The sequence below is a fragment of the Passer domesticus genome, chromosome 9 (genome assembly GCF_036417665.1).
Source record: "Passer domesticus isolate bPasDom1 chromosome 9, bPasDom1.hap1, whole genome shotgun sequence".
NCBI classification, from domain to species: domain Eukaryota; kingdom Metazoa; phylum Chordata; class Aves; order Passeriformes; family Passeridae; genus Passer; species Passer domesticus.
In genome coordinates, this window is record NC_087482.1 from 40641452 (window position 1) to 40666516 (window position 25065).

The window sequence follows — 25065 nt, forward strand, 5'->3', positions numbered from 1 at the left end:
ATTTCTCAAATAAGACAAATTTGACCATAAAGCAAAAAAACCTCCCACCATTCTGCTCTTGCTATTCAGCCTGTTTTCTCACAGGGCCCTCCCCAACTTTCCTTTCCCTGCCCTTCCACCTGGGTCAGACTGTTCTTCTATCTCACTGCCTAACAACCAGCTGACTTTGGAGATGCTGTCTTCTCTCCTATCCCTGTCCCCTTAGAAAAAGGAAAAAGATAAAACCCTTCCTCTGTAAAACTGTCCCATCTGCCTTTTTAAGGGATTGTCACTCCCAGCCATGTCAGTGATTGATTCCCAGATGGTTCAGGCATCAGCTGAGGAAGGGAGGGATCACTGCTCCACCAAATGTAAAGATGAGCGCCCAAAGAGGGTTTACCAGGCTGGCTCAGCAAGTTCTGCTCCAGACCAAAAGGTTTCTCAGTTGAGAAGTGCTGCTGTATGCTGCTCTTGGAGCACAGCAATAGGATGGGCTGGGAAGAAATAGCTGAATTTTCACTTTATTTTTGCTCTCAAAGATCAAGGTACAGCAAAGCTCTGTCAAATCACTGCTAATCTTGCAGTGATTAGCCTTCAGCCTGAAGGAGCTGGTGCACTGATTTTTCTTCTTGCACAGTAAGTTGATCTTAAGCCTTTCCTGAGTATTTTCCTTAGTTGGGAGTGTTATAATGTTCTAATCTGCTGCTACCAACCAAGCCCACAATTTAAGTTCTGGCTTGTGTTTTGCTGTTCATATAAGACAACTTTGTTTCCTAATTTTCACAGATGCCTAAACACAAACACAAATACTGATCCTAGTGGCTTTGGAGTCATCCTGAACATTGGGTATCCCAGACTTTCTGCAAGATGTTCAAGACTCTGAAAAAACCCATCTAGCACATTTTCCTGTGCCCAAGGAAGTAGTTTCCCCTTGCTATAGTGAATATATTCTTGCCCCCTTTGTTTCATAGAGGGGTTCTGCTGTCACAGGGCCATTAGTGCTCCATCTCCCCTTTGTATCAATTTTCCTAATCAATCAGCCTGAGATCTGTTGGTTGTAAGCTCTGAAATAATCTCCTGGCATGCCTAACCTGAGTAGCTGTGTGGCTTCAGGGGACTTTGGGAACCACAGAAGGGAGTTTGTTTGTGTCTGTGTAATTAATAAGGGCACTAAGAGGTGGCAAGAGAGAGAAAGGACATGATGAAGTCTACTGATACCTCTCCCATGCTGATGGAAACAGTCTGTGAATGGCCTCTCATCTTCTGGTTGGTGGGTATCTGTGGCAAGGGAGAATGTTGATGGCAAATCTCTCAAATAAGTTTTTCTCTTAAATCAATAAAACTACTTTCCTTTGAAAGGGATTCCTTGGCTGCTGCCACAGAGCTCACATTGAGAGAGAAAAGATCCATCAGGTTTGGATGTCAACAATGTCATTTTAATGTTAGGGGAAGGACTTGCCTCCATGTCAGTCCTGATCACATTTCTGGCAAGACCAGAGTGAGGTGTGCCATTTCCCTCTTTGCTGGGGAAAGTCTCTTTGGTACTGGCTGATGTGAGAGTTTTGCTGCTCTGTGACACTGCTGCAATCTTGGGCTGGCAATTGGCACCCTCAGGCCTTGGGGACACACAGAGATCTGCCCCAATTTCCTGCCCAGATGTCTGTCCCTGGCTCCAGTACAGGGGATTTCTTCTGGGAACAGTGTCCATCCTGTCTCTCACTGCAGAGGGCTCTGCAATCCAGCAACCTTTGCTCTACCCCTTCATCTCCATAGCAGGAGCTGTTTAGCTTTCATCCTGGAGTAACAAAATGCACTTTGACCCAAATAACTGAGTAGTTTTAATTTTCAAATGGCGTTATCAGAGAAGGACCATTAGGTGTGCTGGGGATTACAGCTGGGATGTCTGAGCTGCAGGAGAAGTTCGAGATTTCTTCACAGTCCACTGAAGAGCATGTTTTAAGTGTGCTGAAAATGAAAGGCTAAAAGGGGTTCAAGAGCATTGATACCCTCAGCCTGAGGATGTCACGACAACCTAGTGAAATTGTGTCAATAATTTGAAGAAAAAAGGTGCCATTATGGCTGCAGAATCAAAAGCAATGTAATGGCTCTCCTTTGCAATCAGCAGGTTAAAGGCTTGCTCTGAGCTGCAGAGTTTCAGTGGAAGATGTGTATAATGAGCCTGGTGTGGTGCAGTCTGCCACAGCTCGTTCAGTGTCTGCAGTAAAGCAGAGCTGCCTCAGCAGCCCTCAGTGCAGTGTTGTTCTGGTTGAAAATACTGTTACAGCACTTTGAAAGTGTAAGTGGGGGAATGAGAAGATTGTAAAGCACATTTAGGCATAGGAGTTTTCATGGAGAGGTCAAAGGGGGAACTTCTTGAAAGTGTTTTGGAAAGTGTAATAAAAGTCAAAAGCTGGAAAAGGCTTTTCTTTAAAAACAAAAAGCATTCAGGGTTTCATGGCTTCCAGCGTGTTTTCCAGTCTCCCTGCAGCAAACCTGGCCAGAACAGGGTCCTCTTCCCCTTCAGGCAGTTTTGTAGGGTTTGCAATTCACTTGGTAGCTCTTTGGATTTGCTTTTCCAGGGTGGGCACAGCAGGCAAAAAGTGTGGCTTAATTAGGCTTATATTGCTAATGGAGACAGCAGAAAACTGCAGGGCTGGGGCTCCAGAGAAGCTTTTGATGCAGGAAACCTTTTTATTTCAGAGGAAAGCTACCTCTTCTGGCATCCTGGAGAGGTTCTAAATATGCTCAGTACCCCCCACCAGGAAATGTGAAATGTCCTCGAGTGTGGCTGGTCCAGCAGAGCTCTCATGAGCCTCTCCCAGGAAAGCTAAAGATGCTCCTAAGGCAGGAAGAGATGCCACATGGCATTGAGGCTCCACACATAATCTCTGCCAGTTTTGCTGAATATCCCAGGTGTGCTAAAAGAGAATTAATGTGGTTTTCAATTTTATTGGACTTTTGGGAGAAAAGTGTGGAAGCCAAACACGTCACTTGGTCTTCTTGTGAGAGCTATTACTAAATCAGCTCATGATTATTTTTTCCCCAGGATTGTGTGCCTAGCTGGCTTTTCTATTACAATTCAAGAGGAAAAGGAAGCTGGCATTGTGTGGCCTGCAGTCTCTCTCCTACTTGTACATGTGTCTCGGGAGATGAATTATTTATGATAATGTAATTATAGAAGTGAACAAACAAGCGCGTTTTTCCCCGCAGAGAAGCTGCAGTGAGGGATCGGGACACTAGATGGTGGTGTCACTCCAGAAACATTCCAGCGATGTGTGACAATGCCGGGACACCAAATCACGGCTCTTTCAGCGCGGTTTGCTCCCTGCAACACGAAATTTGAGGCGAATAAGATGTGATGTGGTAACGTTATTCAGACCCAGACTTTTTGAGTTAGATTTGAAAGCTGTAAACAATTTCTAACTGTTTTCCAGAAAAGGAGACCTTGAGTCTGATTATTTTGCAGTTAATCATTATTGATCTACTTGAAAACCAGTGAAATCTTTATTTCTGGTGATATGAGCACAAATTCTGATGGAAAAAAGAAACCCAGACCCTCGATATCTCAACCACTGACATCAGTGATGTTAAGGAAGATTCACAGCCATGTTCCTGCTTGCTTTCTTCAGTTATGTCTTAGTGTGAGGTTAATAAAAAGTGCACGTGAGATGTGGAAATCACCATTTTTAATTATTAGATATTGTAGATTGACTGCAAAACAAATCCAGTTCTGATTGGGAATAGAATGCAAAAATAAATCAGGTACATGTTACTCCTACTGTGACCATTTCAGTTTCAACAAATTGCAAACTGGAATTGATTTCTATACATAAACTATGAACAAAAAAGAATTACAAAACTTCTCAGCAGCCTGAAAAGTCAATATCAACCAAACTAGAATGGCATTTGGGAAAGGGATGCTCTGCTGATGAAAATAAATAGCAATAAAATAGCTTCTCACTTGTAATTTTTATCTAATATCGTATCAAGTCTGTAATCCTTTGCAGGTGTCATCCAATGCAGCATTGCTGACTGCAGAAATGTGCAGAATTAACAAAGAAGGTGCCTGGATGTGGAATAGCTCCAGCCCTTCTGAAAGGTTTTGGTTTGATGGATGATATTGCACTGATGAAAGTATAAAATCTATTAATTCACAAAGTGAGTCTTATTCTTGAGTTCCAGCAAAAGAAACTCTTTGTTTGAGGCCCCAGTTTCATACCATGAATTTATCTTTATCCCAACATGCATCTTCAGCTGTGAAACTGTGTGCTTGTGTCACTTCTAACAGGAATGGCTGTGGAGCTGCAAACATGTGGATTAGAATAAAATCTCGTTTAATACTTTGCTTTAAACAACCTTTAAACACCTGAAGGAGAGGAAGGGAGTAGTGGGTGTGAATTGCCTGGCTGCACATGAAAGGAACTCCGGTGGGAAGGGGACTATGGATAGGGATGACTGGCGTGCTGTGAAATAAATAGGCATGGCAAAATGCCAAAATATAACAAATATTCCCCAGAATATTTGTTATATACACCCAGAAGATATGGGATTAGTTTTTCTGGAGATCCGTTCTGTTCTGTTGTCCTGCTCCTCGAATGTTACGGTCCCACCATATGATAATAATTCATTCCATTTTTAAGGAAAGTGGAAGGAGAAAGGGTTTCTCACCAACACAGGCTAATCATCATTTGGCACAGAACAATCTTCCTTTCCTTTGTTTTGGTTTCTCCCCTGGTTTAGAGCAGGGGATGGAAAGGGTGGGTGGGAGAGCCCACAGGGATGGACACTGGTAGAGCATCCCATGTCTGATCCATCCACAAAACCACAACTTCCCGGTGCCACTCCAACCCTGTGGAGCAGTGTTGGGTCTCTGAATGCATCTGCTCAACTCTTCCAGTGTTTTAAATGAACCTGGGAGTCCTGATCCCTCTTGCCTTGACAGGACCTGTGTCTGTCTCAGGTTCAGCAGGAAGTGAGACCCAGCAGGATGCTCCTTGCCTTCTTGAAGAACTCTTCAAAGTGCTGGACTCTCTTTTTTCAAAGGAATTTTGAGCCTACTCTACTGACCTGAAAAATTCCTACTAGGCAAGTGCCACTGTAATTTTTAGGCTCAAAACAAGTTTGTTGTACTGGTTCTGCATGGATGTGGGCTCTTGCTAGGGACAGGAGGATGTTTCTTTCACTCACTGTATTTCAAGTTCAACACAGACTTTGTCAGCCTGGAGCTCAAAGTTTTATCTGCTCGTGCCCAGTTGTAAGCAAGAGCAGCTCTATCCCTTCTGTGAGAAATATTACTGTTTGACTGGTATCACAGTTTGAAAATAAGCTAAACTGAGAAGCAGGTGCTGCATATGACCAGACAAATAAAAAGTTCAGGAAGACTTTCTGTATCTTCAGATCAAGATGAACTTAGATAAACTCGGGTTATTAAAAACACAAGCAACATTTATCTTCTTTTTTGACTTGCAAATTAACCTAAACTCATATAACCAAATCTGATGGGAGTTTATTTTCAGCTGTAGAGTTCACCACAGATTTAAAAGACTAAACCCAGAATCATAACTGCATATTGTGGACTGCTTCTGCTGCAAAAGCTTCCAGAGCAAAAGCTTACTTTAGTGTGAAAGGGAGTCGTAAACTAAAAGAACATTAGAAATGCAGAATTGGATGTTTCTCATTCGAATGCAATCAGGATTTTGATTTGGATCCTTTCTCATGCCCTTTGAAATGCTGTTTACCTACATCAGAGTTTAATAAGGTTAATGTGTTAGATGTTCCCCCAGTGTAAATTCTATCAGTGGGAAGAATACTGCCTGAATAAAGTCCTCCAGCTCTATTCATTTGCTTTCAATGTGTCAAATTAATTTTGCCACATGGGTAATAAAAGCTGTGCTTCTGTGTATTTCTGTAAACATTGTACAATTTAGAAAGTGTTTATGATTTCTTTCAACAATGAAACTTAAACTGTGCACAGTCCAATACTGTGAGTAATTTCAGAAGTGACTGAGGCATGTAATTGAGTTTGTCAGTGTAATTGTATTTTGGAATAGATAGTGGTGTGGTTTTTTCAGTTGTTAGTGAGTCTCGTATTTAGTGTGCTGATTAATTCTATTAGAGGAGTTAATTAGACTGAGGAGGTGGGGGTGAGGATGGATACAAATCACTTTCAAGCACTGCATTTAACTCAGAGTTGATTATTGCATGCACAGAGAAATGCCTCCTCTCCCTGTTCTGGACTCACGTGTGTGATTAGAGCCCATCAGTGCAGCCCCACGCCTGTGACAAGGACAGACAATGAGTATGGATGCAATTCTCTCTCCTTTCAAGTGTGAACTTGCAAATTAAGGCACTGCAGGGTACAGGGATGACCAGACTTAAAAATAATAAGTTCCTGTGCATACACTGGAATAATAAAAATAATAATTACAGTATCTCTATTTCTAGCACAGCCTCTCCATATTGTTTCCTGTAAAGAATAAAAGGGAATAAGGAATAAACAAACATCATTTAAGGGCACTCTCTGGCTTTGCAGACTTCAGAAGAGCTTGACATGGGAGATTCAGAAAGGGGGGATGGAGAATAGAAACAGCTTTCTCCAAAGCCAAAATATGCAAAATAAATATGCACACAATAGATTTTTAAGCAGCAGTTGGTGTGTAATTTTTTAATTATCTGGAATATTTCCAATCAGACAAACACAAGACACTGTCAGAAGAGCATTAAAACAGGCCTTGAGGCATCAACTGAGCTGCAGAAAAAGTCAAGGCCCTTTATAAACCAAATGTACGCATTGGAAGATGATGTAATTTTCTGGAAAACAATTTGTCTGAATAAGCACGAAGGAAGGATACTGTCAAATGAAACAGTGGTCAGGACCACACAAAACCCAGCATTTGGCACATTTGCAAGGAATTGTGATGCGTGTCAGGGAGCTGCTCCCAGGCTGCCTGGTCAGGCCACTCCAGCACTGTCAGTAAAATCACCTCTTATCTCCCAACTCCTTCCACGCTGATAAAGCAGCTGTGGTCAGGGCATAGTTTAGTAAGATTCAGAGTGGTAACATCTGGCAAATTGACATGTCATGTGCTGCTCCTTGCCCATGTCCAGAGCCCCTGTTCCCAGAGCTTTTTGTTTCCCTTAGATAACAATGGCTGAGAGGTTATCAGCTGGGAATGGCAACGCCTCTCACAGTGGCACCGTAGGCAGGGACCGACAGAAACTTTCAGCAATGGGAAACTTCACATCGGAAGCCAGCTCTGATAATCCTGCTGAGAGGAGAAGAACTGGCAAGCTTCTCTCTACAAAACAGAAGGAAAAGGAAAAGGGCCCTGGAAAGTCACAGGAAGGTAAATAAAAACTTCTTGTCACCAGGCTCCTTCCGCTGGTCCTGGGAAGGACCTCTCGGCTGCCTCTCACCAAAGGGCTGCGCTACAAAATGTCAAAGAAAACAAGCAAGGGGGTCAGGGTTCTCCCTTGGAGATCGCAGCCTGCTGGAGACACTGGAAAGTGAGTCTTCTGGAAAGAGTTAGAGGAGCTGTAACAGCCACTCACCTGTACCAATAAAGCAGTTTAGTTTGGGTTTGAGGGTGCTGTATGGACAGCCTGACAGATGCAGCTGGGTGTGGACAAAGTCCTACTCCCTGATCTTCTGGAGCTGCTGTTTCACATTTCTGCAGGGGCTTTGTCTTACAGTTAACAGGAAAGGGAGAAGGAAGACTGAAGTTAGACAACTTTCCTCCCCACTGCTGACCTCCTCTGTCACCCCCATCCAGCCCACTCCTGTCCCCAGCTCTCTAGAGGGAAATATGGAGCAGGATTTCAGGTGGTCTTACAGGACAGCAGTGTGGGGTGATGGCAAAAAGGAATGTGCAGGAGTTCTGGGGCAGACAACGTGTGCCCCAACAGCTGTGAGAGTGAGTCTGTGCTCCCCCCAGCCCTCTGCTCCCTGTCCCACCCTGTCACCCATGTCCTTTGGTTTCTTTGTCCTCTGAAAAGCCTAAGCAGATTGAGAAACTCTTTTCTTTGAAATAGATGTTACTAAAAATGAATTATATCAAGTACAGAGTGCCAATCACACAGCTCATTTTTCTTAAAGCAAACTGTATTTTTTTAATGTTAAAAAGACAGCTGTAGTTTGCATGCCAAAGTCCAGCTGTTCAAATAAACCCCTTAGTTCCTTTCTTCAGTGACATCTCCCAATAGGGGGATTGTTTCAGCCATGCTGGCTGTTCTATAGGTCACTCCAAGCACTTTCCATCCACTCCCTGGGAGCTGGAGATGGGATTTAGCTGATAAAAACTCAGAGCTGAGCAAACAGCTCTCAATGAACTAATCTTTAAAAATACTGCTCTTAGTCTGTCCAGAAACAATTGCAGTCTGTTTCTGCCAGGAGGCTGATGGAGCTGAGCAGTGGAGGTGAGGGTCACCCTTGAGCTGGAGCCACAAACCTCTCCCAGGAGTCAGGGCCACCATCTCTGCAAAGCACTGCTGGGCCACATCATTGGCATGGGGGACTCATCCAACCCCATGGAACAGGGAGGAGTCCAGCTCTCCAAACCCATTAAAATCAAGAAAATCCTCTTCCACTTGAGTCTGTTCTTACAAAGGTCCATCCAAATAGCCCAAGGGGTCATGCTGAGCTTGCACCAGGATGGCCTTGGTCTTGTGCTGGTCCCTACTGGCTGGGAGGGGAGGGAAAGCAGGTGAAGCACTAACGTTGCATCCACACTTCTCCTAGGAGAGACAACCCTCCTCATATTTCACTAGCTCCAGACCTTTGGAAGAGACCAGGTCTCTTTTTAAAAAGAAGGACCCAAATCACCAGGATGACTGAACAAAGCAGTGGCTGAAGAAACCAGGTTTCCTGTTTCCAGCCAGTCTATGGGAATATCAGAGAGGCTTCTCTGAGACAATTTGGAAATGCACAATTATTTGAGGAGCTTAGGGCCATTCTGTTGTAAACTTTTTCTTAGCTCTGCTTCCTGAGTCAACTAAGTCATTGCATTGGGCCACAAAATGAGTTGAGAACAGATGTGAGTAATTCCTGTGTCAGGGGGTTGGATTATAACCACAACTACAGGCATAATTAAGATTTTCCTTCATTTCTCTTATGAGCTAAAATGGAAATATTAGATTAACTCAGCTGTGCTGTAAGACTAACTAAGCAGAGAGTCTGAAAGATGTTCATCTGTAAAGGTCACTGCATTGCCACTGAATCATTATTTTACTCACTTTACCCAGTAGTTAAAATCTGTGTTTTCTGTCTTTCCCAAGCCTTTCATCTTCAATTGTCCAGGCAGCCAATAAGGCAGAATAAATGAGGAGCATTCAAAAGTTGTACATTTTAAGGCTTTTTATCATTATGCAAAATCTATATCATCATTAATCACTTTCTTCTTAATGAATTTGGGGACTCTTGTTTCTGCTGCTGAGTACTCAAAGGAGTTATTAAATTTATGGCTGTCTGGTTCCCCCATCTGTTTCCATAAAAATTCACTGCAATTATTATTTCAGCAGAATTTCTAAACCTTGCCAGACTTAAGAACAGGGAATGCTACTGTAAGCATGAGGGGGAGCTAATGGCATATGAGTGGCAAAAAATCACCTAAAATCCAGATTAATCCAGCCTTGCCTGTAGTTTGCATGAGGGTTAAGGCAAGAAAAGGAAGACTGACAAAATTAGGAGAGCTGGAAAAGTTCTTGCCCATCCAGGTCCAGCTGTCCACTGCTGGCTAGGTATTAGGAAAATATTTAATTTTCATTTTTCTGAAGCAGGCAGACACAGAAGCATGTGCACAGAGGTTTGCAGCAAAGCTGCTGAGCACACAGAGAGGCCATGGGGCACTGGGGTGGCAGCTGGAGGATAGAACCAGTCCTGGGAGGAATTTCTGGGAACAGGACTCTGCTTCCTCGTGCCAGAGCCCTGGTGTCAGGGGGCCTCTGGATTTTACTACACCAAAGCTGTGGCCACGAGCATTGCTGCCCTGTCCCTGGCAGAAATAAGCTGCAGAATAAAATCCTGCACTGCTGCAGGAGTCTGGAGGGAGCCCGCACCTTAGAGTGTGCACTCCAGGTGTTTAAGGAGGCTGGTGACAAGGCTGTCCCCTGGAGAAGGACCAGGGTCACACCTTTCTGGTGCACAGAGCCACACTGCTCCCCTGCACAGGAAGAACCCTTTGCTCTGCAGGAATTCCACAGGTCTGTGGCTGTTTGTAATAAAATGGGACAAACAGCATTTTTATGGTCAAAGGGCTGTGTTTTGTACCTCATTTGCCATGATACACTGCTGTGGTTCATCACAGCCTCCTGGGTGCAGTATGTGGTCATATCACTGAAGTTCCCCCTTCAGAAGGCTTCCCTGGCCCCATTATGCACCTGCTTATTATCAAATTAGGAGGATCCCTGAGTCTTTATTTTCACTGTATTTATGCCAGGATAAATTTTTGCAGCTGATAAATTTTCATCTGCTTTTATGAACAGTGGGATGGGCTTTTCCTTCTCAGGAAGGAAAAGTTGTCGGGTGTTGCCCAGGCTAAAGCAAAAACGATGATCCAAGAAGGATTGACTGACTGGAAGGGGTTGATTCTGGTGTGCCTGAATTACCCAGAAGGAAGATAATGAAGAGAATGAGAAGAGCAATTGCTTCAATAAATAAACTGGAACATGTGTGAGACCAATACCACTGGGGGCTGATATATGCCAAGAAGTCTGTTTTTAACATCTGCTCTTCAGCAGCCTTAATATGTTATGACCAGATCAATAAATCTTCTGCTGCTGGTGTCAGATATCCAACAGCAGCCAGAGAGTGGGGAGGAAATCCACACAAAGAATACAACATCCTTACATGATGCACACATACAGGCATTTCTGGGCAGGTGCATCATTGTACTAGTGGAAGGATTAATGTGAAATCAATGCAAAATGGTGCTTTAGTAGCCCTGACAAAGAGGAGCCATGAGTGGCTTATACTCATTGCCTGCAATCTCTTTTTTTGCAGAACATAAGCTAGAGGGTTGCTGTGTTGCTGGCGGCTCATGTCCCACTCAGTGAATCCAGAGATGCAGTATGTTCCTTGCCCTACCACAATTAAAAGGCTTTTAATCTCTTACCAAGGTTTTTATTTTCAGCTGCAAAGGCTGAGGGAAGCAGGTGAGGTGGTGTAGGCATAATGGCCATTTTTGAAAGCATTCTTACCAACCTGCAGCAAAGAAAGGAAGAGAAAGAAGACCAGAGAACAAAAAAACAAAAACATGAAAGGAGGGGCTGAACAAAAAATATTTTGGCCAGCAAGCTGCTGTAGTGCTGGCAGAGTCTACACTTGCATCAGGATGAACACAAGTGTTTGTTCTCTCCTCTCCTTCAGGGTATCCCCCTGCAGTGCCTGGGACAAACCCCACTGGCTGCTCCTCAGCCTCCCCAGCTTGCCCTCGAGCCCCTGAGCTCCAGCCACAGCTGGACTCAGGCTGGGAGAAGCTGAAAGCAGGGTTCACCATGAACATCTGCAGTTCAGGTGCAGCCAGAGCTGAGCAAGGTTCTGCTGGGCCCATCTCCTTCCCTCACCGTGGAACGACGCTGGAGAGCACCCACAGCATTTTCCTGAGGGGAAAAAAGAATGTGAGAAATCAGATCTCCTTCTTCACTCAATTTACTTTTCAAGCCTGGGAGGACTCCACTGAAGGACTCTGCACAAAGATTGATGTGTGGCCTATGGCATTAAGCAGAACTTGTTCATTTAAGACAGGACAGTGGCTTGGAAGAATAGAAGGTTGTGACCTCTCCGATGCAGCAGCAGTTCTCCTGACAGAAGGTGATAAATAAAGGAGTCAGTGCCACGGAGTGTATCTGAAAGCTTTGCACTGAGCAATGTGAAGAATGCTTGCTGTGACCCCAAGAACCTTTACATCAAGAAACCTCCTGGGCACGTGGGGGTAGAAAGGTCTTGTTTTAAGTGCTGCCATGGCTGGGTTCTGGGGGATAGCAGCGAGTCCAAAAGCCTGCTTCATTTACTGCAGATGTCTGATTTTTCCTTCAATATGGCTCCAATGTGCTTTATTTAATGACAGACATGGACCTGGAAAGTGGGGAACTCTCAGCTTTTGAGTTTATTTAGCCACTCAACAGAAAACCATCTGGAAATGGTAGATTTCAGATTCTTTTTTTATTTCTGTGTAAATAGCAGGGCTCTTTCAGCGAGCCAGGTGCTCTGATGGGTGTTACTGTAATAATTGCTCACAGTGCAGCCATCCCTATATTACAGCTGGAACATGGAACTGCGTCTCCCGCTTCTTCCAGAAACCAGGATCAAAGCTTTTGTAGAATCACAGAATGGTTTGGGTTGGAACAGACCTTAAATATCTAGCTCTAACCCCTATGCCATGGGAATTTTCAGAAATTAATTCCTAGGACAGCAAACCAGCCTGCCTTAGACTTCAGGGGTCAGACATCCATACCAGGGACAGGTGTGGTAGGAATGCCAAAGGAGCCCACTTGTTTGATCACTCTGATATGAAACAAACAAATGTTTCTTAATAGGCAAAATACAGCCCAAACTAAAGCAAAGTGGTGATAACCCACCAGACTACTGTAAAAATTGTAAGTTAGAGGCAGAAAACCAAGGAGCTGCCTTAAAAATCTAAGGAGGTTGAGAAATGCAACACGCTTGGGTTCTTTTTATTTTTGCCTGTAGAGCTTTGAGCTTTTCACTCAAAATGAAAATGAAGACTAAATGAAATGAAGACTGCTCTAACAACACCCGTCTCCAGGGACTGAGGCAGCTCAGGAGAAAAATCAGTGTGTAGGAGAGCTGTAATGAATTTGCTGGAGCTGGCAATGGCACTTTGATGGCAGTCCCTGCTGGGGGCAGATGTTACAGCCCAGGTCTGCACAGTGCTTCCCACCTGCAAACACCCCAAGCAGCCTGATGGAGAGCAGCTGAGCTGGATCTGAGGCATCATCAGACTCCCAGCATCCAAAACTCCAAAACTCCACGTCCAGAACTCATCCCAAGAGACGTGCTTGCAGCCAAGGAAATCTTGGAATTGGAGCCTGCCTGAATTTTCTGGTTCTGCACGCGCTGCAGTGCTGTCCAACATTCACCCTTTCTTCCTCCTCTAGAATCACATTTCCAGTAATTCCAAGTGTGGTTTCCTGCTGGGTGAGGACTGTGTGAGGACTCTGTGCCAAAATCCTCTCTGCAGCTTTTGGAACCGCTGATTAATTGAACGCCTTTTGTAGAAAGGGGGAGACACAAACACGAAGTGTAAAAGCCTTTGGGATAGGGGTGAAAAATGGCATTTTCCATTGCAGGAGAGCAAGCAGAGCTTTGGGAAGAGGCAGGAGCGATGCCCCTGGCCAGGAGGGTTCATTGCTTTTGCTGTGCGCTGCTCTGGCCGTTCATTCCTGGTTGGAATTCCTGAATATTCCTGGTTGGAATTCCTGAGCATTCCTGGTTGGAATTCCTGAGCATTCCTGGCTGGAATTCCTCAACACTCCTGGTTGGAACACCCCATGGGCGGTGTGAGGAGCAGGGCACCAGGCTCTGGGCTGCTGTCGATTTTAGGAGCTCTCTAAACACAGAAACACTTCAGTTTCTAAAGGAAACATTGTTTATTCCACACAGAGTGCAAAGTGGAAGTTTCCACAATCCGAGCACCCCAGGGGGTAAAATGTTACATCTATTATATTATGAAATTAACATGAACCCGGCTATCTAATATATATTCTCCACCTGCCCGATGAATTTTTATTTGTGGAATATGACCTTATGCCATGCTGGAAACACAAAGTTTTATTGTAAAGTTATCTGACGTCATCAGTTACGTTCACAAAAGGGCAGAAAATTCATCCTGGAGACAGAAAATTCAGCTTTCAGACACCAACACCAACTGAGGAAAAAGTCAATTTCGGGATTTCAGGACTCTTTTCCCCTCAGGATTTAATTTTTTTTCCAGGGCACATGCAAAATGTGCTTTCCAGATCCCATGCACCTCTGGCGCACGCACCAGCACCTCACGGGCTCTAGGAAGACCCGAAAGCGGCTGTGTCGGTATTGCACTGCAAACCGCCACTAAGCACGAACTAATTAATTAATTCTGAGCGATAATTGCAGGGAGCCGTCTGTCGTACGCATGCGCCGGGCGCCGCGCAGGTGCAGAGAGAGAGCAACGCCCACGTGACCGCGGGCCGGGGCGGCAATATGGCTGCGCCCATGTGGGCGCACGGGGCCTGCCCGGCCCGGCCCCGCTGAGCCCGGCCCGGCCCGGCCCCGCTGAGCCCGGCCCGGCCCGGCCCGGCCCGGCCCGGCCCAGAGCCCGGCATGGAGCCCCGGGAGTCCTGGGCGGCCTTGGCGGTGAGTGAGCGGCCCGAAATGTGTTGTTTTATGCCCGGTCCCCAAACACAGTAGGGGTATTTTTAGGGAATATAAATTATATGTGTGTATATCTATATATATGTATATAATATATATATTATATATATATAACATATATATAATATATACATGCATTGCTATACAATATATATTTTTATGTCTATGTACATATATTTATATGTATATACACATATATATATTTTATATATATACACACACACACATATACATGTATATACACATATATATATGTGTGTGTATATTGTCTTTGTGCAAAAAGGGTTGCTGGCTGGCAAATCCACAAAAATCCAGCACTGCCACCACCAAAACTTTTCAGTATTTCTGCCCCTTACCAAATAAAAGCATTAATGTTCATTGGGTACAAGTTGCACAGGTTCTCTTATTAATCAGTATTGCATGTTCTGATGTTTAATAATTCTCTGGCTTGCTGTGGTAGTTAATCCACAGGCTCAGTCTTTCTCTGCCCTTGGGTCAGTGGGTTTCCTGGGATGTGCCCCTGCTGGAATTACCTTTTACCCCATGGGAGCTGATTCTGCTCAGTTGAGGAGCTGCTTTTATTAGTTTCTTCCTTTTTTTGGGGTTCTGCTAAATGTCCTTGCGGCCCGTAAATTCTGCATCCTTTGTCTCCACCATCAGTGGCACATCCTTCTCCCCAGCATTTGTTAACCTCCCTCTAGGTCTGACATTATTGAAACATGCAGCCCTGAGCTCCAGCAATTCCACTGACAATTCTGGTTTGGCTTTCTGACAGTGGACATCACACAGAGCCTGTTGGTTCCTCTGTTTCAGCAATTAACTCCTCTCTTGTTGATCAGGCTTGAAAGTTACAAAGCTCTAACATCAAGGAAATTCTTTTTTAGGAAGAAGTTTACATATTCTGTTTTGCATGTCCTGCCTGAGCGTTGCCAAGGTGCTGAGCTGAGGGGTGGCCACAGTTTGTGTTTTCTGCAGCCACTCCAGAGCCACAGGGAGCCCCTGACCCTGTCTGTGGGGCATTTCCCACCCTAAAAGCTGCTTTTCCATGGGCTCAGCAAAGGGGTGAAGCCTCCATTGGGAACAGCCAGTGGGTTCTGTGTGGAAAATCAGGGCTGTGGTGCCCTGGGGACAGCTGCAGCAGGGGAGGGCTCAGCTGCCTGCCCCAAAGGCTCTGAGGCAGATGGATGTGAGCAGGGAGGTCGTGGCTCCAGGTGTTGGAATTAGGTCCTGGTTGTGCTTGACCATTGTGATGGAGTTTATGGGGTCATTGATTATCCTGAGTTGGAAGGGACCCACAAGGATCATCCATCCCAGCTCCTGGCCCTGCCCAGAGCACCCCAACAATCCCACCCTGTGCCCAGGAGCATTGTCCAAACCCTCCTGGAGCTCTGGCAGCCTCGGGGCTGTGCCCATTCCCTGGAGCCTGGGCAGTGCCAGCTCCCTCTGGGGAGAACCTTTCCCTGATCCCAACTCCTCTGGCACAGCTCCAGCTGCCCCCTGGCTCCTGTCCCTGATCAGAGAGCAGAGCTTGGAGCTGCCCCTGCACTTCCCTTGGGATCTCTGATCCTGCTCCAGCTCCTGGTGAAGGTTCCTGTGATAGCCCTGCTGTTACTGACAGCTGGGGCAGGAGTTGTGCTCCAGGTCCCCTGTGAACCAAAAGTCATTTATTTCTCTTTCCTGCAGTTGCTGCAAACACACAGCTATTGTCACCCCCTGGCAGGTGCTCTCTTAGCTACCTCATGAATTTAAATGGCATTTAAGATACACAACTTTGAGAACTTAAAGAAGCAATTAGTAACTTTTGATTCATGTTTTAACAGATGGCCAGATTAAATCTGATTAAATCTGATCAATGCTATTTTGAGCAGATAAGGATTTTGATGAAAAAGAGTGAAGAAGAATCAATGCATTCAAAACAGCCAACTAGATTAAAAGAGTAATTAACTTATTGATTAAACCTTTAGTGGTAGATAGTGAACACCTCTCTGAATCCTCTGTTACCCTGGAAAAAATTACTGGAGCAACACACATGTGATTTGTTTTCAGGCAGAGGTAAAAATCTGTGCAGCTGTTTCTTGGTGCTGATCTATATGAGCTAGCCTTCAAACTGTGTTTTCTGAAAGTCTCATAATGGATTAATGTTAACTATTGATGGTGTTTTATTTCGAATCAGTTTTTCTGTTTATTTCAGTCTTTTCCTCATGCTTTTGTGAAATAATTATTTTCTACAGTCAGCCATGTCATGGGGTAATTAAAAATACCCAAAACCCAGTCATCTAGAAACACAGATGATCCAGGCTTTTGTTTTATGAATTCTTTAGATAAAAACTTTCCCCTTTTCTTTATGACTTTGAAAACTCCTTTATTTAATGTGATTTCCAGTACCTTAAGGGAGTCTGCAAGAAAGGTGGAGAGAGCACGTGGTGACAGGACAAGGGGGAATGTCTTCAAACTGACAGAGGGTAGGTTGAGATTAGATATTAGAGAAAAATTATTGACTCTGAGGGTGCTGAGGCCCTGGCACAGGTTACCCAGAGCAGCTGTGGCTGCCCCATCCCTGGAAGTGTCCAAGGCCAGGCTGGATGGGGCTTGGGACAACCTGGGATAGTGGAAGGTGTCCCTGCCCATGGCAGGGGGCTGGAACCAGATCTTTAAGGTCCCTTCCAATCTAAACCTTTCAATGATTTGACCATTATTTCTTTCTGTAGGCTTTTATTTAAAAAGAAATTAAAAAAGAAAGCTTACTTTAGGCTTTGTTCAACAAGGCAGTGAGGGAGTGTGAACACTTTAAATGAAAACATCTGCTGGAAAAAAAGTGAATGTGCTTTCTAGAGATGCCTAAGTGGGGGAGCAGAATTGCTGCAGTCTTTCCCTGATTTTATCACACCACTACTGGAGGTGTTGGTCATTCTGTGCTGTCTCTTCATAAGTGACATCCACTGTCTGGATTTTCTGTGCATAGGGAGTGTTGCATTGCTTTGATTGCACTGTTCAAAACACCGAGATTGTTTTGAAAATACCTTAAAAATGGGTTAAAAGTTGTAGTATCTGTTACTTTCTTTTGTTGAGCCCTTCTTGTGAAAGGCCTTGGGTTACCCATGCCTCAGTTACTCACATAAGCACCACTGATGTGACAATATTCATGCACTTTTCTCCATGGTTTTGTCTTGTAGGCTGGTGGAGTTGCTGGTGTGTGTGTTGACTTGATCCTTTTCCCCCTGGATACTGTAAAAACAAGACTTCAGAGTCCTCAAGGATTTAGGAAAGCTGGTGGTTTCCGTGGCATCTATGCTGGTGTTCCTTCCACTGCAATAGGATCCTTTCCAAATGGTAAATTTTCTTTGGATTGTGCTTTGTCTTCTTTAAGTAGTAAATTATGTCACATAGGACATTTGTGTCTGTGGCTTCCCCTCCTGTGGGTGCCTGCATTCTGTGAGTCCATGTCCAGCTGTGAAGAGCAGTTTCTAGAATTCCAGCACTGAGCAAACTTGAGCAAGACTGGAATGAAGGCTGCTGCAGGTTTGCTCTGGAAATCAACCCTGATTCCTTGGAAGCATTCCTGGATATAAGCCAGTCCTTACTTACAGGAGAACACGAAAGCATTTCTGGGTGCTGAGGTGGCCCTGAGTCTTGCTTGTCCTGGACACTTTGTCATGAGCCACTCTTTCTTGGCACTGGAAATGAATGGAATTTCCAAGTGCTTGAGCACTGCAGATGTTTGAGTTAATTGCCCTGGGGATGCTCTGCCCACCTCCCTGAAACAGCAACGCTTAAATTGTAGAGACATCAGGAAGACTTTTGAAACTAAGGCTTTACAAAAGCTGATACTTTTAGTCCCTGCAGAGAAAAGGCATCTGAAATTCCTGATGCCTTTGTCCATTTTGTCTTTGTAGGGAGGGATGAAAAAACAGCAGTCTGTGCTGTCAGATGTAAATGTCAGGAGAACTTTGCTGACAAATCCACTGACACCTTCAGATGTTTGATGTCCTTCATAAGGTGATATAAAAAAATTCAGTTCTTTATCTTGGCTGCTCTGTTATCTCCTTTTGAGGTGATAAGCATCTTTTGATTAGTGGAAGGCAATTCACATGGCCCTTCTCCACAATTAAAATCTGTTCCCCCCAAGACATGTCATTTTTTCAGTATTTACATCTCCAAAATCTGCACTGTAGTTTTATCTTTCCAACGTATGACTGAGAACTGAAATTATCTTTAGGAAAAGGAATAACCCTTAAGGTGTAAGTGCCTTTGTAGTTGACTGTTGCAGTGAATAAACAGCTCAAGTTGCTGTACTCAGTTTAGTTTTGTGCATTTCTTGTTCACTGCACAGAACTTTTACAAATCCTTCAGAAGTTTGGAAAAAATTTTATGGAGCTAAATTCAAAATATTTAACTGACAATAACTAGGAAGAAGTTATTAATAAACTGCTACTGAAACAGTTTTGCACATTGCAGGATAACAGAATTGTATCAATTTATGCTTTTTGGATTTGTTTTTCTTTTCAATTAATCAACTGATTTGTTTTTTCCTTCATCCCCCACTCAAAACAAGGACCATTCATTCAATTCAACCAAGAGACAATCCCTCTACTCTATCAATGATTTGGAAGATACCAGTTTTTCAAAATGTGCTGGACATCCATGGCTAATTAACACATCTTTCTGTAGCTCACTACTAAATGTGGCCATTTGATATTAATGGGAGGTTTGCCAGGGGTAACCAGAGGCATAAACTTCTGAAGCAGTTCACTCACAGATTCTGTTGATACTGTTGTACTGTTTTGGTGTAAAAATATCCTGGTTTTAACTACAGCCCTGTGATGGAGGAACAGTGCAATGATTGCATGTATTCTTGAATTTCAGCTGCTGCTTTTTTTATCACCTACGAGAATGTGAAATCCGTGCTGCCCCATGGATCCTCATCCTACTTGTCCCCTGCAACACACATGGTGGCTGCCTCCCTTGGGGAAGTGGTAAGAAGGAAATTCATCTTTTGTGTGTCCAGGGGAGGGGAGGAAACCACTCAGTTATGGAAACTTGGGTTTTGTGTCATATCTTGTGACAGTTCTCACGGCAGCCTCGTTTCTCACTGTTGGCACAGTGCCTGGGGCTGGGTGTTGAGCTCTGGACACCCCATGCTGTTCCTGCCAGCCCTGGCCCCCTCTGCTCTCTTGTTTTTGGCACAGTGTGTCTTGGCACTGCACTGATAAAATGGGGTGGAGATGGTCTCTGCGGGTTTGAGGTAAGGAAAGGGGCTGAATGGAACCAAAAAGGCATCTCTGGCTCTCTTGCAACTCAAACTTAGCCTATTATGGCATGGTGCAGAAAAATCTGTGTCTGTAGTTCCATACTCTGCTTTTATTAACTGACTTTTTTCTTTTCTTTCCCATGGGAGCTTAGCTTAGGTGTATGTTGGTTATCAGGAGTGTGGAGATGCCATTTATTTCAGCTGAACAGCAGGTTCACAGCCTCACTACTACAGCAGCACAGCCTGGCTATTTCCCATGGGAAGCAGCTCAGCTCTCCCTGCTCTCTGTGGGATCAGCTTTCACACCCAAGTAATTTTATTCTTCCATGGAAATGTTACTGATTAGATTGAGTGAGATTTAGCCAGGAAACTTAATTTAACATACCAAGTACCTGAAGATAGATGAGTGCAGCACCTATAACCACTCTGGTAGGGGTAGATAGAAGGTGATAGAGGTAGGGCAGGGTGGGATTTGTTTGTGTGGCTGCCTCAGGTGGATTCTTTCTGAGCTTGGTTAGAGCCTGTGCTGTCAAGTTGTAACTTCTAACTTAAGGCAATGCACAGAACTTATTTCCATGAAGATTCTCTAAAGGCTGGAGAAAATCAGAAATCAGCAGGAGGTTATTTACCACCAATGCACAGCCCTAAAACTCCTTGTTTGCCTGATGTGTCATGGAACAGCAGAGCCAGGAGGTGTTTTGAGCTTCTTGTGTGCATTAGACAATCAAGCAAAATGACAGTGGGGCTCATGAAGAGGTGCCAGTGCTTTGCAATAAAATCCACCAGAAGAAAGGGTCTCTTCTTTGTGGAATAGGTTATTTATGGTACACTCCCTGTGGCTGTGAGGATCCTGTGAGAAAATTACAACCCAGTAAGTGAATCAGCATTAGCCAAAGCCCAGCTGGCTACAGATGACTCCTTCCAAGACAAACTATTGCCATTTGTTCCCTGTGCTGGTCTGTGACCTTTACAGCTCAGGCACTTGCTGCTTTCATATTGGGGCTGGCAGAGGTGGTGCAGCTCAGGTAAATGAGCTGCTCAGGGCTGTCTCACCTGCTCTGGCTGCTCTAAGCCAGAGAAATGTATGATGGTAGCCACTGAAATGGCAGAGTGGCTTTATCATGTGGGAATTACAATGTTGTAACAGCCATTTTCCACCTCATTTTTCAGATTTTGATAGCTTCTTCTCCTCTTGGAGTGATGAGTGTGAGGAGAGAAATAAGCTCTAAAATAACTGAGATGATATTTAGAGATTTGCTACAACAAATCTGCAATAAAATAGGACAAAGCAAGACCTTCTCATGTATGTTTTATGTAAAGTCTTAGTTGAGCAATAGAAATATATAAACTAGTCCAAATTGCATCAGGCTGAAAGTTATAATTACAGTTTTATTGGTTAGTCATTAAGTTTCAATCAGGGCATAACCACTGGGACTATTATTTTGTCAGTAGTTTTTTTGATATGTACTTTCCTTCCATTTTATACTTCATGATTTAAATTGTTTTTCAATGTGAAGCATTAAGCCAAAGACTATCCTGTTAGGATTCTTAAGGCATGTCTTTGCATTTCCACACTGTTTTTTTACAAAACAGAGAAATTAGAATTTAGAGCAAGAAAGTGTTGATGGATTTCTAGGTTTGCTGTTCCTTCACTGGTGAGTATAAATGAGCCAGATACCTTCTTGTACATCAATAAAATGTGAGTATGTGCAAAACTTAAAGGTGTGTTTGTGCTGACTAATCTGTGTTTTGAATGTGACCTGTTAAAATAATAAAATAGGTAAAGAGGAAGAGATTCAAAGGTTGCTTCAAGATATGATAAAATGTATGTGAGAAATCGGTCAAATGGGAACTTTTCATTTTTATAACAGCCACTCTCCTGTATTGTTTACAGGCTGTGGAAATTTATAGGAGAAACAGTCCCCTGGAACTGGTTTGGTCCATTTTTCCAGTTCCAGGCTGGGAGAGACAAAGCCAAGCAATAAAAAGACAGGGGTTGTAGCAGTGTTTTGTTTTGGTTTTTTTTTCCTTTTAGGCAGGAGGAATATAGAAAGCTAATCTCATCTCCCAGAGTGAGATAAAGAAAAGTACATACAAAATCACACCCTGTTAAGCATAATTATTTTTTCCTACAACTGAATCTCGCTGTATAGGGACTCTGAATATCCCATAATATATTAAAAACTGCTTACAAAGGCACATCCAAAACTCTAGAGGGCAGATACATGGTGTATCATCTCATCAAGGAAGGAGAAGGTTGAAGGATACATGAGTTGCTAATGGGGGAAAAGCCCCTATTACACCACTTGTGTAACTGAAATCTGGAGATGGAAAACACACTTAGTGCATCCAGCACTTTGGAATTTTTCATCTTGACTCTGCTTTGCCCTGTGTGTTTAGTCTGCCTGTATCTTCACAGTGAGCTGCCAAATGTGCTTGGAAAACGTGATATCATAGGGAGTGGAAAGGAAAACCAGATGTTCTGAAATGTTACTTTTAATATTCTAAGGTGGTATAAGTAACTCTGAGAAGGAGCAGCATTTTTAAGCTCCTAGTGCCCATGTTCAGTAGTGACCAGGTGTGTCTTGCAGGCCCAGAGTTAACTGTACAGATTTTTTAATGTCAATTTAATATAAATGTGTGTATTAATTACAAGAAACTTTGCTGAAGAGAAGTTCCCTGTCTGAGTCTCTCCCACCAAGCTCCTGCAAATGTGGTTTTATGGGACAGGTTTAAGATTGTCCCTGTTTGACCAATGAGGTTTCCCTCATTGCCAAACTGGTTGGACTCAGCAGAGCTAATTTGGATTCAGCACAGCTAATTTTACATCCCTTTTCCATGGAGGTGAGAATAAAGATTTTTGGCTCATGTTCCAAAGAAGGGAGCTGACAACAGCCCTTTTTCCATCTAATATTTAGATATTGTTATGGTTACAGTAGGAGCTTTGCAAGATATTAGTGAAAGCTTTGGGTTGTTGCCTGTAAATTGTGAGTTCACTCTTATCTTTCTGACCTTTTGTTCTGGATTGGCTATTTTTGATGACATTGCCTTTCTTTTTATTCCCTACTTTGCAAGGCAGCAAACCACCTTGACTTTCAGAGAGGAAGTGAGGGGGAGGACTGAGGACCAGCATGGGAGGGAGATGTCCTGTTCCTTTGGCAGCTGGTGGGAATGACCATGCTCTGGATCTCCACCAGCTGAGCTCATCGAGCTGCTTTTGTCCTTGTGCAAGTTTCTAGAGTACTTCAGGATTAAAAATCTGGAGATTTGAAAAGCTCAAAAATTTGTCATTTCAGTGAGGAGAGGGGATCATGTGACTCCACAGGGCAAAGTGAGGACAGGTATTTCAAGGTGAAATTCCAAGCTCACTTGGAATTCCAGTGCATTACCACTTGAGGTACTTCTGTGATAAGAGCAAAGTGTGTGGTTCATCTATGATTAGCATCTGACCCTTCATATTAATAACTTTGGAATTTTTTTATCTGCTGTTGGGATGTATCAAATAAGAAAACTTCTTAATGCAGGAATTATCTTTCTGAGGAATTCATTTACCCTTCTCTTCTAGTACAAACTTGTTTATTAGAAGAAGCAAGTTCAAATGCAAGCAAGTTTACAGATTTACAAATCATGATTCTGTAGAATGACATTTTAAGTGTGCTTTTAATCAAATAAAAGAGGAAATTGTATGTTTTATTTTATGTTTGTGGGGGGTGTTTTTCTGCATAAAAAGAGGTATTCTAGACATGATGGACAACACTGTTGTCCATCTGTCCACAAATCAGCCACTTCATCCCTCTGCCCTGGCAGCATTGCTTGAAACATTTAACTAGTTTCAGTTTAAGAGAAGAGTGGGAATCTCCAAAAGGATATTGGTGTAAATTCCAGGAGAGTAACTGGCTAGGTCAGAGAAGAAAGTTGTTATTAATGCCTGTTCTGAGGAGAAGCAAAAGCATGAGTCAGACAAATCCGCAGAGTAATGGAATGAAAATCTCCAGCAGGATAATTGGCCAGGGCTTTGCAGATGGTAAGCTCTGGAAGATCAGCTTGCAGGAGCCCAATCTAACAGAGACAAGACAGCCACTCACATCAGACATGAAGTTAAGATTTCAGGTATTTCGAACTGTAAAACATGCAATTTTGGAAGATGTGACTTTCCAGTTCAACAGGAAAATTGGACATGCTAGGGAGAGCTGATTTTAGTTCAGCAAAGAAGCAATAAAGTACTTTTGTATAGACTTTGGGCTAATGGCTTTGAATATTTTAGCTATCCCTTTTCTAAAAGCTGAACTAATAAATGGACAAAACTGTTCTGCATTTTGTGCTTTGCATCCTATCTCCTCTCAATCAGTGTGGCATGTGCTGGCAGATCATAGTATGCATAAGTGGTGTGCAAATGACAGCAGTCAAAGTGTGATGGGACCTTTTCCACAATACTGACACTTTTTTTTCTATTTCATTGTGTCTGTCATTTTAGCTGTGACTGTGCCTTTTGTGCTGTGCAAATCTGGCTGCACACAGGCTTTGAGAAAGGGAATACTCCAACCCTGGCAAGATGAGCAGTGGTGGGGAGTGCAGCAATGTAGGTGGTCTTCTGAGTTAATCGTGGTGGGGTTTGAAATATTCATACATGAATCTATGCGAGGTCAGGTCTACAATACAGCTGCTGTAGGATTTTTGCCAAATCCTTATGCAGAAGCAGTGGTTAGGAGATGATTGGGAAGGTGAGACTGCTGCCTTTGAGAGGTAGTGGAGAAAGAACAGAGGACAGATGGAAACTCAGAGCAGCGGTTGGGAATTGGTTGTAAATAAAGATGAATGGGGGCATGAATCCACAAATGCTGCCAACAAATTCATCATACAATTAGAGGCTGAAACAGCAAATTGAGAACTGTCAAATACCTAGCCAGCCACCCATGCTGATCTTCTCTTGTATGCTCCATGCTAACTGCACGTAGTGCATCTTCTTCATCAGCTGCTCTCCCCACACTGCTTTGTGTAACCTGCTTAGTTCAGGGCTTAGAGAATATGCTGCTTTGGAGTACAGCTTGATGGTTGTCATGCCTTTTGATCACAGGGCTGATAATCAGTTCATTTAGAAGTATTTGTAGCTCAGAGTGTCTTCAGAGGAAAGCAAATTTGGATTAAAATTATAAGTGAGAAGTAAATAATTTTAAAGTACTTCCTGATGGATTTCCTGACTTGCTGTACCAGTCAGCTTTGGAAACGTTTGAGACACTTTGGAATAAACTTACCTTAACCAATGTTCTATACAGAGTTTGTCAGGAATAACTCTGAATAGCTCCATATGTGGACAAGCCCATAATTCTTTAAGTGAAAAGGCTGAAGGAAAGAGTAAGGTATCAATTAAAGGAAAAATACTTAATAAAATGCAATGTAGTTGATATTTCCATATTCTGGGCCAATGTAACCTCAAGAGAGTGAGCAAATTGCAAAATACTAGTCTTCTTTCAAC

At 43.5% G+C, this 25065-nt stretch overlaps 1 protein-coding gene and 1 long non-coding RNA gene across 3 annotated transcripts in view; both read left to right on the forward strand.

The window, feature by feature from the left end:
• Positions 1–304: 304 nt before the first annotated feature.
• LOC135307387 (uncharacterized) lies at positions 305–3864 on the forward strand. Its single transcript, XR_010368101.1, has 3 exons — positions 305–439; positions 519–615; positions 3190–3864. It is a non-coding gene; the product is annotated as an uncharacterized LOC135307387 (long non-coding RNA).
• A 10268-nt stretch (positions 3865–14132) lies between these two features.
• SLC25A26 (solute carrier family 25 member 26) overlaps positions 14133–25065 on the forward strand; it is an 82119-nt gene continuing 71186 nt past the window's right edge. Inside the window, exons 1-4 of one of the 2 annotated variants that reach the window (XM_064432974.1) lie at positions 14133–14224; positions 14260–14326; positions 17518–17674; positions 19208–19317. In XM_064432974.1, coding sequence (XP_064289044.1) covers positions 14294–14326; positions 17518–17674; positions 19208–19317 — 300 coding nt within the window. In that variant the 5' untranslated portion in view covers positions 14133–14224; positions 14260–14293. The remainder of the gene's footprint in view (positions 14225–14259; positions 14327–17517; positions 17675–19207; positions 19318–25065) is intronic. The other variant, XM_064432975.1, reaches the window with a different exon arrangement.